Below are 13644 nucleotides of genomic sequence, written 5' to 3'. Positions count from 1 at the left end.
TTCCTCTTTCATCGTAGTGCTGTATTAAGCCTTGACTTCAGTAAAAATGCAGTGAACTTGGCTACTGTTTGGGTGGAGTATGGCTTTGGCTTCTGTGAAAGGCAGTAAACCATACATAGTAACATACAGAGAAGCTTAAAAGGCACAAGTAGGATGTAATGTGTGTTGACTTTTTGAAAGGGCTTGAAGAAAATTCTTTGACAATTCCTCACCTACTATCCTGGGTGAAAAGTATCTGCACTGCCAACCCTCCATTCCCCCCCCTCCCCCTTTCTCCACAGGCTGTATCCATTTAACTTAAATTGCCACATCTTCACTGTTCTGTAAACTGTGTAACTCACCCCACAGCCAATATAAAATCCTGAAGCCACACATACCAGTTAATGAATGGTAGGCTCCCTGAATAAATGAGTTTTTGGGCTTTCCCTTTTGGGGGGAGAGGTGGGAATTGGGCCCCTTACAAGACTTCTCCTGGGTCTGCTCTTCTCCTGACATTATTCCCTGCCCACCTCTTCCCCCTTGATATGGAAAGCAATTAGTGCTGCTTGTTCAGCTTTGTTCCTTTTGGAGCCCCCCACACCTCAAAAAAGGAGGGGTGGGAGAGGAAAGAGCCAGGGGTTCTCTGCCTCCATTCAGTCCATTTACCCAGGCAGAATTTCTCCTGTGTGAGTAGGTTGTTCCAAGCTCTGTATTTGATACTTACTTGTTCCCCCACACTGTAATTTCTCTAATCAGCATGTGAGCTTTGGGTGACAGCATAGACAATAAATGTATGCTAGCTTGATGCCAACAGGGAGACCAAATGAGATTTTATTCCTGTAATTGTCTGTTCTAATCTGGGTGGGTGAGTTTTTTTTTTTTTTTTTTTTAAAGCTAGAACAGCTATGGAAATCAAAAGTTTTTCATAAGTCAGACTAACTTTTATTACACTTGTTGGATTTGTTTAGGGGATGACACTTTGGTCCAGGAGTTAGTGCTCTTCTCTTTGGTGTCTCTACTATTGACAGGCCGGACAGGAACCCAACACATCAAAACTTCGCAATGCCTACATTCTTGGTGCATCTCAGACTGAGGCTTCCTGTCTTTCAGACTTTCTGCTGGGCTGAGTTGTTGGTACTCTACTGATGGGTGCTTATACACATACACATGCACGTACCAAATGCAGTGCGAGTGTGACTGACTTTCATGTCCTATCTTAGTGATGTAGGTAAGGGGATGGGTATTTTCCCCCAGGTCAGAGAACCCTCATGTGCAATTCTTCTGACTCTGTCCTGGCCTATGCTAAAAAGTTAGGTCGAGCCAGCTATGTTGCTCAGGGGTGTGAAAAATCCACACCCTGAGCCATGTATTTCAGTCGACCTAACTGCCAGTGTAGATGGCACTAGAGAAATGGAAGAGACGCTGCCTCTGGTTGGGGAGGTGAATCACCTACGCTGATGGGAGAACCTCTTCCCTCCATGTAGGTAATGTCCTTGCTCAGTCAGGTACTATAGCAGCTCAGCTGTAGCCTTTCAAGTGTAGACTAGACAAGCCCTTTGAAGGTCTTGGTTTTGTGTATTGTTTGGGGGATGTGTGTGTAAGGTCACATGATCCTCGAAACCCATCTGTAATTATTCCCCTATAACAGAAGGGTGAGGACAAAGCTTATGTAAATACAGGTTTTAATTGCTGATGACCTAAGCTGATGTGCAGCTATCATGGAAGGTAGAATTACAAATCAATACTATTTAAAAAAAAAAATCTTAGATACATGCAAAATATGTGCAGCCCTTGGGGTCTTTGTCAGCTGCCACCAGCGCTTTCAGTATTTCAGAATCTATGTGCTCCTGATCTCTTCAGAATGCTTTGAACTTGTTTAATGGAGTGTGTTCATGTCTGTGCCATATTAAGATTGAAACATAGTTTCTAATTTCTTCATTAATTGGACCTACCTTGCTTTCATTTGGACCATTCCATGGGGGTTCAGAATGTGTGTAAGTGATGTTCATGGCCCAGTTACAGAAACGGTGGAGATGCTACTTCCAGGAAGTTGTGTTGCTGTCAATCCCACCTTAGATTTTAAGAATACCTGGTTCTCTCTTTACAGCTTCCTGATTGTAATCACCAGTAGAGCTGCAGCACTGCGGTGTTCTGGGTCTTATTTTTGCCTGCGTAGTCAGGCCATAAAGTGATATATTGAGAGGAGATCAGTGGAGTTTCGTACAAAGAATAGGATAATGGATATGTATACTTTCGTGCGGTGAAAATATGAGAATCCTAAAATCTGTTTGCCATATTGGATTAGTACCCAGGCATTTAGATGGTTCAGAATGCTACCCCTTTTACAGTGCTTTATGAACCGGTCTTAATTTTCTGAACTTGCTGTACTCTTGCTCTTTCTGAATCTGTTCTCTGTCCCCAGTTTAGAACTAAAAGCTTACTTTCTATTAAGCCTCTGGTCTGGAATTTGGGTTCCTTTTTGCAATGAGACTCTTACATACTGTCTTGGGATCCCAGTTAGCTTTTTAATATGCATAAAGTTTGCAAATTTAGTAAATATTTGAATTTGTAAGTTTGACCTTTTTTTTTAAAAAAAATCCTCTGTTTGTATTTAACTTTCCCAATGGCCCATAGCAACTTTAAATTTAGTTTGTTCATGAACAATCCACTTCTTTGTACTTGACTTGGATGTGTATTTCCAGAAGTAATACTGTAACCCACTGTGTGTTTTTACTACCCTCTAGTGGTGATAGTAGCTGTAGTAGTTCTTAGTACAGGAAATGCCTGTTGAATGGCAGTACCCAGATTCATTAAAAGGAAAGTTGGGGTGAGGAAATAAGTGTCTGGGTATGGAATTGGAAATAAAGCTTGATGCATTATTAGCTGCACACCAAAATCTGTCAAATTAATGCAATGATTAATTAAATTAATTAAAGGAGTATGATATGCCACATGTGTACCAGTGTTGCTAATCCATCTTTCCCAGACACTCTCGTTTTGCTTTTTGTTTTTTTCCCTTGGCAATGAAAGACTTTGCTAGTTGGTTTTACTTTTGTTTCTCTTTAGTTTGTGTCTCTTGTAGACAATACACAGTCCTACATGCTTATAGTGGAATTGTCAGCCTTCCAAATGAATGTTTTTATATACAAACACTTTCCTTTGCATTTTACAAAAGTAAACCTTTCTCTTCCTGAAACTTTAACAAAAATGGAATTTGACCCCAAATTCAATACAAGAATGATCCTTTAATACAAATGCACTAATTAAATGGGCAAAATTTCACATGGGTGTCTCCAAATGTAGGTTTGACATGCATTTTGTTTTTAAAAACCTGATATTAATAGAACTTGTTCTTATTTTTTTAATTCTAAACAGGTTTTAAAAACAAACATTACTGTGCTGTGTTGGCAACTAAAACTTTGAAGTATTGTATTAATGAAGAACAGCCTGAAAGTGAAATTGATTAGAAACCTGTTTACCAAGCCTCTCCATTGTGCTTTAAAAGGAAGGACTTCACCATGAGGCTTAGAAACTCCAGACATCCTTTCAGACCAATTGAAAACAAACAAGATTACTCCCCCACTGTCCCACACAAATATTCAAACCAAAATGTGTGAACTAACAAGATATGGGCCACTTTTTGTTGCATCCCATCTCCTATCTATTTAGGCCCTGGTCCTGCAAAATAGTTCTACAGTTGTGGTCCTTTGCATTTTTGGCAGAGTTACATTAACTTCAGTATGATTGAATCCATGGATAGAAGGGTTCATGGTTCAGATTTGGGGCTTGTATGGTAACCTTTTACAGATGGGATCTTGTTCTCCTGTGCAGCTTCTAAAATATCTAGCGCGCTTCTGGCACTGTGTAAAATAAGTGCCTTCGTTACCTGTAGCTGAGAGAGAAGGAACCACCTCCCTCCCCCAAACAAAAAACATTAAATGATGAAAAGCATATCAGATTCAAAACGTGAAGTTTTAATAATCTTGGGTGTTTATGTAGGCAAGAACATTCCCATTTGACCTTCTCACAGTATAACTTTAGGAATGTGCCCCATGTTTATATAGCACTTTGAAGTTATAATAAAGCACTATGTAAGTCTTAATTAGCATTATCAGTTTCACTACAAGGATTTCATTGTACTATTGCAATCTTCTGTGATTTATACCTGAGTATTGTAGTGCTTTTTTTAGAATATTTGTTAGTCATTGTGTGGTTTAAAAAAAAAATCACAAAATATACAAGACATAGTTTTCATTATGTCCAAAGAGTTCTAGTTATGTGGGTTGTGGTGGTGGTGGTGGGTTTTTTAAAACACCGTAAGAATGGCCACAGTGGGTCAGACCATTTGTCTATCTAGCTCCGTGTCCAGTCTGACAGTTCAGATGCTACAGAGAGAATGAACAGAACAGGGCAATTTTGAGTGATCTATCTCTTATCATCCAGATCCAGCCTCTGGCAGTCACCAGGAACATAGTGTTGCATCCCTGTTCATCTTCACTAATAGCCATTGATGAACCTAATCTCCATGAATTTACGTAGTTTTTTTTGGGGCTACTTTTGGCGTTCACAGTGTGCTCTGGCAATGAGTTCTACAGGTTTGCTGTGGGTTTTGTGAAGAAGTACTTCCTTATGTTTGTTTTAAATTTGATGCCTGTTAATTTCTTTGGGTATCCTCTAATTCTTGCGTTATGTGAAGGGGTAAATAACACTTCCTGATTCACTTTCTTGATACCATTCATGATTTTATAGACCTCTGTTGTATCCCCCTTTAATCATTTCTTTTCTGAGCTGTATAGCCCCAGCCTTTGTAATCTGTCCTCACATGGGAGAAGTTCTACCCCTTATTATTTTTGTTGCCATTTTTGGCATCTTTTCCCATTCTGATATCTCTTTTTAAGATGAGGCAACCAGAGCGATACACAATATTCAATTTGTGGGCATCCCATGAATTACGATATTTACTGTCCTTTTATGTATCCCTTTTCTAATTGTTCCTAATGTTAGCTTTTTTTTTGACTGCCACTGCACAGTAAGCAGATGATTTTAAGAGAACTATCTACGATGACTCCAAGATCTTTCCTGAGAGCTAATAGATAATTTCGATCCCCATCTTTTTGCATGTAAAATTGGGATTATGTTTTCCAGTGTGTTACTTTGCATTTATCAACATTGAATTTCATCTCTTCTGTTTCCCAGTGACCCAGTTTAGTGAGGTCTTCACATCAGCTTTGGACTTAACTATCCTTGAGTAATTGTATCCTCTGCAAATTCTACCACCTCATTGTTAAGGCTATGTTTTAGTCACTGGTATTTTTAGTAAAAGTCACAGACAGGTCACAGGCCATAAACAGAAATTCACGGGCCCGTGGCCTGTCCATGACTTTTACTAAAAATACCCACCTGGACTAAAACTTGGGTGGAGAGGGCCCACAGGTGATTGGTTCTGGAGGCACTGTGGGTGTTGGGGGATGTGGCCCGGGACTCACGCTGGTGCTGTGGGGGGGGGAGATTGGCAGGGGTTTCCTACCCAGCTCCCCATCCGTGTAGCTTCTCAGTGGCAGAGACCAGGGCCGGCTCTGTGCTGCTCCTGCCACAAGCACTGGCTGCTGCAGCTCCCATTGGCTGGGAACCGCAGCCAATGGGAGCTGCGGGGGTGGGCAGCATGTGGCGTAGAGACCCCCCTCTGCCACCTATGAACTGCAGGGGGGCCATGCCAGTGAGAGCTGGGGAGCCCCCCACCCTGAGTAAGTGCCCCCCAACCTCCTGCCCCTAGCACTGAGCCCCCTGCCACACACCCAAACTGCTGCTGCTGGCGCCAATCGCTGCAAAAGTGAGAAAGCCACGGAATCCGTGACCTCTGTGACAGACTCGCAGCCTTATTCATTGTTCTGTCTTCTCTTCTCTCCCCCCTCCCACCCCCCGGATCATTGATGAATATATTGGACTACTACCGATCCTTGCGGGATCCTACTATTCACTCTCCGTTGTGAAAACTGGCCATTTATTCCTACCCTTTATTTTCTATCTTTTTTTTTTTAACCTGCTACTGATCCATGAGGGGACCTTCCTTCTAATCCCATGATTAAGGATACAATTTAGTCATGTGTGGCACCTTCAACCCCACTGCAGCCAGGGCCATGTGCAGGATTTTGCCCCCTCCGCCCCCCGCTTGTCAGTCTCCCCCACCATGGGGCTCCAACTGTCATTCCTCCCCCCCATCAGCCCTCCCCTCTGCTTATTTTTAATAAAAGTCACAGACAGGTCACAGGCATCCATGAATTTTTGTTTGCCTGCAACCTGTCTGTGACTTACTAAAAATAACCGTGACACAATCTTAACGTTACCCATGACTGTTTAGTTTGCTTAAGAGCCTTTGATGAGGGACCTTGTCAAAGGCTTTCTGAAAGACCAAGCACACTGCATCGGACTGGATCACCGTTCTCCATATGCTTGTTGACTTTTTCAAAGAATTCTAATAGATTGGTGAGGCATGATTTCCCTTTGTAAAAGTCCTGTTGACTCTTCCACAATAGATCATATTTATCTGTGTCTGATAATTTTGTTCTTTACTATAGCTTCAACCAATTTGTCTGGCATTGACGTTACGCTTACTGGCCTGTAATTGCCAGAATCCCATCGAGAGCCTTTTCTAAAAATAAGTGTTTCATTGGCCATCCTCCAGTCATCTGGTATAGAGGCCGATTTAAGATATAGGCTACGTACCCAGGTTCTGAAATTTCATATTTGATTTTCTTTCAGAACTCTTGAGTGAAGATTGTATGGTCCTGGTGACTTATTACTGAATGGGTTCATATCCAATCTATTTGACAAAAATCAAATAGGTTATGGAAAAAACATGAGCTTAGAAATTTGTATTTACTTAGTGCAGTGTGTCATCCTCTTCAGAAAAAGAGAGCATATATTAGGTAGAATATGGTAAGCATTTTCAGTGACCATAACTCATACGTGTGGGAATTGGTTTGTTTGCTTGGGTTTGTGGTAGGTTGATAACCTAGCAAATACTGAGACAATAGAGCACTGGCTTACGTGTAATCCTGTTGGAGCAGTCGTGGGAGTCAGCTTTGATGTTTGTTGATAAAAGGTGCAGTTTATTGGTCGTAACTGCATTTTTTGTTTTGTTTTTTTGTTTTGTTTTTAAAAACCACAACTATGTCTGATTCCTGCAGGTGAGCAGTCAGGGCTGTCTTCCTTCAGTTCTCTACACTTTCTGACACAGGAACAGAAGTTCCTTTGTCAGGTTTATCTCTGCAGCAGGAAATGTTTAATCTAAAACTTCAAGAGTGGCCAGGATGTCGCTGGAAAATCAAAGCTGAGAAGTCAATCAGCTAGCTGGAGGTGGGATTGTGTGGCTGAGGTGCTTATCGGAGGATAAGTCTCAAATGACAGATCATTTGAACGGAAAACAGCACTGAGCTGCTCTGAGGCTACGCATCTTGGACTGCTGCCGCTTCTTTCCCCCTCTACCTTACTCTCTCTGCTTTTCCAGCCTACACATCAGAAGATTGCTCAGCCATATACCAAAGCGCAGAGGGTTATCTTTCTTTTATAACCAGTTATATCCTAATCACGGTCTATTTTTGATGGATACGTTTCTGTTGAGGTAAGAGATAATCTGTGGAATCTCCCTCGTTGTTTTGATTATTGGCATCTGATTGTGGAGCAGATTTATAAATGCGTTTCTTTCTAAGTTTATTTTTAACTAGCTGAATTAACAGGCTAACAGCAGATACTTCATTCTCTGAGCAAAATGGCAACCAGCAAGGGATCTTGACATCTCTTCCAAAGTTTTTGGCAGGCTTTCAATTATATAAACACAGTATGTTGGCTGAAGCTGGATAACCACATACAGTGCAAGAACAGATCTCTGGTTCTCTTGCTTACTGGAGTCTAATTTTATTATTTGGAATTTGTTTTTTGTTCTTACTGGAGCAAAGATAAATCTTTATGGCAAAAAAAAGTTTGTTCTCTAAGACTTTTGATTGATTATTTATTTTTGGTAGCCATGTTGATGGGTTGCTTCTCAAAGTCCTTTTCTTTCTTTCTCTCTCTCTTTCTCTCTGCATCTTTCAAAGGAAAATTAGAGTTGCATTAAGGGCTGAGGCTCATGCTCGAGCTCTCTGCCCTCTCTGCCTTACGATCATAGTAGGAAATCCAGTTGTTGTGGAGTAACTCTCAGTTGTGAACCACTAAGGGCTACAGTAGTAATTTGCCAGAAGCTCAAGGGCTGTACCTAGTCTGCACTAGGCATAGAATTTAATTGTCAAATATACACAGGTTTTTTTAGAATGCTATAAGTATACACAGCACTTCACAGGGCATATAGGCAAAATATGCTTTGAGGCTTTCAGGAGAAGGAATGCCATGGGAATTGTTGCAAAGAAGCAGAACCTAGGGTTCTTGGTGTCTGCTTTCCCCATGAGATAAGTACATTATAAAATGCAGATTAGAATGCTGTGTGACTGACCTTTTTTGTTCAGATTTATAATACAAAATGCCCATTTTTAAATAAGTGCGTCCAAAGAGGTTTGTATAAATAGTTGTCCTCAAACAGACTTTTGAATGTTGGTCAGTCAGCAAGCTTTCATTTTTTAAATTTTATTTTGTTTAATTGGAAAGCAATGAGACCTAGTGGATGGTGACTTGGGTTCTGTTCCTGGCTCTGACACTGGCCTACTGGGTGAACTTGAGCAAGTCACTTCACTTCTCAGTGTTTGTTTCCATGTGTAAAATGGCAAGATTGATACTTGCCTCCTTTTTTGAAGTGTTTTGAGGTACATATTTGAAAGTTGTTATATTACTTATGAGATCAACTGGTTCTTCTGGCCTCCTTTTTTGGGCTCATCTGAAAATGACTCTCTAAACAGCATGATGGCCTGGGGATCAAAAACTGATCAGATGAATTTTTCAAACCGGATCCATTCACCATTAGTGAAGCAACTGTCATTCATGTTTCCTGAACGTGTATTGTCTCTCTGTTTGCAGCTAAACACTTTTGAAGCATAAACAGTAAATGTGGACCAATGTTGATGTACCACTAAGTTCTTAACATCTTCCAGGCCAACTCTTACCAAAGAGAGGAACAAAAACGGGAAAAGTTAGGTTTTTCAAGAAACTGCCAAACTATTAAGTGCATGTTTTGAAGGGGTGTATGGTGGGGGGGAATAAAATAACTTGCTGTCTTCCAGTTGTCCCTTTTTCTTTTTGTATCGTATGTTTCTTCAGTATCTCTTTTGTTGGTCTGCAAAATGCCTTTCATGTTCTTGTTTCTAATGTCTTAACCCGCTCTTTCCTCAAGAATGTTCCCCTTTTCCTCATTTTGTTGATGATCTCCCATTTAATTTTCTCCTTCAGCGTTTGTTTGCTTTACTCTCTTCCTCTGTTCCCATGACTGTCTGACAGCCTTTTTGGGATGTGGGTCTGTGCATGTCCCAACTTCTAAAGGAGGCTGAGTGTGAATTTGAGAGTTCACACCCTTCAGATATAGGGTAACTCCCAACCCTGTACTAATAGTAGCCTCCAGGGTTGCTGGCTTAACCAACTCCATGTGTTGTAGCAGCATCACTAGAATCAATTTTTTTTTCTGTCTGTGCATTTGAACCTTTGGTCTCCTGAAAGGTGTGTACTGTACCACCTTTGTCCAGGCGTACATAAATTTATCTGGGTGTGGTCATCAGGAGAAGACTTGCTTAAGATGTCAGTTCAATTGAGGCCCAGTGATGGAATGGTGGGGGGAAGAGTGTTCTAGTCACATCCATCAATCTGCACAAACTTTGTTAAAAGTTCCTTCCAGCTATTTCAAAAGACTGAAATTTTTAAGATTGGTTGGCTGTCTTCTGAGTCAGCTTTCTGCCAGGTAAAGCTTCCCTGTACCATACTCTACTTTTATTTTTGCATTAAGTCACTAGCAGCCTGTCTTAAAAAAGGCACGTTTTTCATGAGAGAGAGAGAGAAATGAAGGTACCGAGTCTTCCAAATTTGATCCACTCAAACAAAAACCATTTCCAAGAAACTGAATAGGGACTATAACGCTCCTCTATTAGGATAGTCCTAATCATTCTCTCCCTTGAAGAGAATAACTTGTCTTTAAACAAGCTATTGCCTCCTTTTTTTTTATTAGAAGTGTATGAAGTTTGTTAATGCCAGAGATTTAGCATTGGAAAGAAAGGAGACCGTTTTGATGGAAAACACAAGTGATTGCTATGGAATAGGTGGTTTTTCTCAGAAACCTGTTTAATATATTTCTTTGCAGTGACAGTCTGATCTTATTTTCATGTGTGTGAGGAGGGAAACCACCAATCTATGTGGAAAAACTAATGAAATACAGGCAATCTAATGAATTCACTTGTATCTAGAAACTATGCACATGCTGGAAATATCCCTTAGTTCTCTCACTAGATGCAATTGTTTTAATGTTAAGTAGCAGAGGAATAGTGTTGGGATCACTGGAATGGAACCCTTCACAAATAATGCAGAATACAACTGGAAATTTAATTACTAAGAATAGTCGCTCAACTATGGAGTGCCCTCTTCCCTTCTAGCAACTTTCTCTGTTTTTAAAGAAAATCTAATATAGTGAAAATTGTCCACCAGTGTTCTATGGCTGTCTGCATTGGCAGGCAGTGCCCCTCTTCTGACACCTCTTCCACTTAAAAAGATTTGTACAGTGTGTATTAAGTTCACAGTAACTTTTTTCTTTTAAATCCCTTGTTTGGTTTGAAAACCCAGAAATTCAAGTGTGTGCCAGACAAGTTTTGCTTTCAAGAGTTTGAATCTGCTTAGCTAAAACAGTATTGGAATAGGCTTTATACCCAGTAGCCTGGTCCTTGAGTAGTTGTTGTACCTGCAGTACAATACAAAATGCTAATTCTGTGACTCCCCTTCTCCCTCACCATGTAAGAATTGCTGTGGCATTTGGATGAAAGCAAGTATGTATGGGAGAGAGGGGTGAGGGAGTGTGGTGGGTTTTGGTTTAAAAAACAAAACAAAACCAAAACCACAACCACAAACAAACCCAGACATGCTGGCTGAGTTGTGTAATTGACCAATTTTATAAGTTTACAAACTGGGCTTTTATTAATTTGAGTTGTGTAGTTTTTTTTGTTTTGTTTGTTTTGTTTTTAAAGTGACCTAGAAGAATACCCAACTGCTTAGCCATGAAAGTACACTTATTTTCCCTTTTGTTCTTTCTGCAGATCTACAATGATTGATGGAGTTATGATTCTTTCTCTGCTGCTGCTGCTGCTGGCTTTTCCATCACCCAGTCTGGAAGGTAAGTAATGTGAATTACAATGGGTTAGTGCAGCAGCTGTTAACTCCTGAAGAACCAGACTCAAATACAGCTTTAACTTTCAATCTGGTCCTAGTCTACTCTAGTGCAGTGTTCTAACCCTATACATTGACAGTTGACAAATTCTTCTTGGGAGTGATATTTGCTTAATGTTTCAGTTGAGCTTTCATAGATAAGGAGATGTGCGAGGTCTTCTCTGCTGGAGGTACACGGTGCTCACTCGAATGAGGGTGGAAAAGTCTCAGTAGTTCAAATGAAGGTCTGTTAACAGATGCTGCTCTTCTCCTTCTTATCTGAGTCAAGCACTGTTGCTCCTGTGTGTGTGTTTGATCCATACTGTGTGCAAATTCTTCAGTTTTAACTGCACCCGTTGTTGTCCAAAGTAATTTAGAACAGTGCATCTGGAGATGCATGTACTTCACTCTTCTTTTTTTAATTAAAAAAGATTTTTATTTTGGAAACCTAAAAACATCTAAGAATCTCTGTCCGTAACTTTCTCTGCACACCCTGCTGACAGGTAGAGTTAGGTTTTGTGTAAATAATGCAGGGCCAGGTGAATGTAGTGTACAATCCAAAGCAAAGAGGAGAGGGGAAAAAAGTGGGTAAGTGGCTGTAAAGTCTAAGCCTATCAATAATACAAGTACTTTGTAGTTTTAACATGACTCCCTCCTTTTCTAAAAAAAATCTACATTTCAAGCGTAAAATGTCTTGATGGTGTCACTTCAACAAAAGTATAATGAAGTGTTCTGCAAGGGAAGAGTTAAATCCGTAATGGGGCTCTCTTTTTTCTGGAAATTGCTGCTGTGCTGATCCTAAGAGTCATGTGACCACATGCATGGTGTGAGAGGCATAGCTGGCTTCTGGGGTGAATTTAGAGTTACGCATTTGGAAGACTGTATATCCTGATTGTTCATCACCCTGTGTAAATTGAGCATTTACACATGCAAGACACTTTTGTGTTCAACTGAAATGTTGAGGAAAACTTGTCCCATAAATTTTCAAAGAGTGTGTCTAGTAACTCTCTGTCTCTCTTGTAGTGGAGTTACAGGTGGTGTAGCATGTGCAGAAAATTAGTCCTGTATTTTTCTTCTCCCCACCACCCTTTCTCTTCCCCACCCCCCCGTGGCTGATTTTTGTTTTCTGTCAGACTGGATGACTGCTGGGATGATGTACTGCTTTATTTTTTTTTCCTGACTTAAACTAATAGTAAAAGTGGTCTTGCTTTTTTTTTTCTTAAGTTCTGATGTAAACAAATATGGAAGGATGTTCAACAAGAAAGCTTAGTGGAACCCATGATGCATCTTGGTTTGTATCTGTATGCTCATGTAGATATCTGATCTTGCAGAGGCCAGCGATTCAATGTTCTCATGAGAATTAACCACTTTGTTTCTGAACACTTTGGATGGGGTGGAGGTTATGGGGAGCTGGATGAGGGTGGGGGCCAGGCCACACCTCACTGTTTGGAGAGGCATAGCCTCCCACAGCCTTCCCTACCTGGTTCTCCATACAGTTATGGATACAACCCAATATGGCTCTAGGGCCAAAAAGTTTGTCCACCCCAATCTAGCCCATATCCTGTCTTCCAGCAGTGGCCAATACCAGATTCATCAGAGGGAATGAACAGGGAATGGTCCAACACCTGTTGTTCAGTTCCAGCCAGGGTGGATTTGATTTAAATCACTAGTCAGGAAGACTTGATTTAATCATGGATTTCTACAGAAAAGTGCATTCTTGTTGATTGTTATAACCTTTAATACATATTCTTCACAACTCAGAGATAGATGTGTAGGTTTTCATTTTTAGAAAGTACACACTATACATTTTTAAAGTGATTTATTTTGAAAACTTTTCAGATTAGTTTTACAGCTATATCAGAAAATGAATGATTGTTTATTGCATTTACCAAAAGTAATTGAAGCAGATAGGTCACCTCCAATGACTTCATAAATATCTTCAATTCAACAGGTTAATCCATTAGTATTTGGAGGATTTTCTTGCCATGCTGTTTTAGGAGAACAACATCACCAGACAGACGTTTAAATTGTTTTATTTAACTAAAACAACAACATTACGTATTCTGTATAACAACATACGTACACCACACTGCTCATTTAGTATTACTCATTGCATTCATTGACACTCTTTACTACTTTAAAGATGAAATTGTACAAGGAAGATCTGCCTATTTCAGCTATTTGTTTTTTTATCACAACTGCATCTAAAATGATAGTACCATAGAATAACAACTATACTTTTTTGCTCAAACATGAGAATTCAGGAATAGTCCAGAAGGAAGACAGGCAGTCCTTGAGAAGTATGAAATAAAAAAGTTTACCACCTGAAGATCCTGCATGTTC

The 13644-nt window shown here is 40.2% G+C and overlaps 1 protein-coding gene across 6 annotated transcripts in view; it reads left to right on the top strand.

Moving 5' to 3' along the window:
* ACVR1 (activin A receptor type 1) overlaps positions 1 to 13644 on the top strand; it is a 113905-nt gene that overhangs the window by 37770 nt on the left and 62491 nt on the right. For 5 of the 6 annotated variants that reach the window (XM_038421801.2, XM_043505146.1, XM_043505145.1 and 2 more), the window contains one exon: positions 11193 to 11269. In XM_038421801.2, the coding sequence (XP_038277729.1) occupies positions 11193 to 11269 (77 nt within the window). Of the gene's footprint in view, positions 1 to 8982; positions 9128 to 11192; positions 11270 to 13644 lie in introns of those variants that run through there. The other variant, XM_043505144.1, reaches the window with a different exon arrangement.

The sequence above is a fragment of the Dermochelys coriacea genome, chromosome 11 (assembly GCF_009764565.3).
Source record: "Dermochelys coriacea isolate rDerCor1 chromosome 11, rDerCor1.pri.v4, whole genome shotgun sequence".
In the NCBI taxonomy this organism is placed as follows: domain Eukaryota; kingdom Metazoa; phylum Chordata; order Testudines; family Dermochelyidae; genus Dermochelys; species Dermochelys coriacea.
The sequence above is the reverse complement of the archived record's forward strand: the minus strand, read 5'-3'. Positions and strand labels throughout refer to the sequence as shown.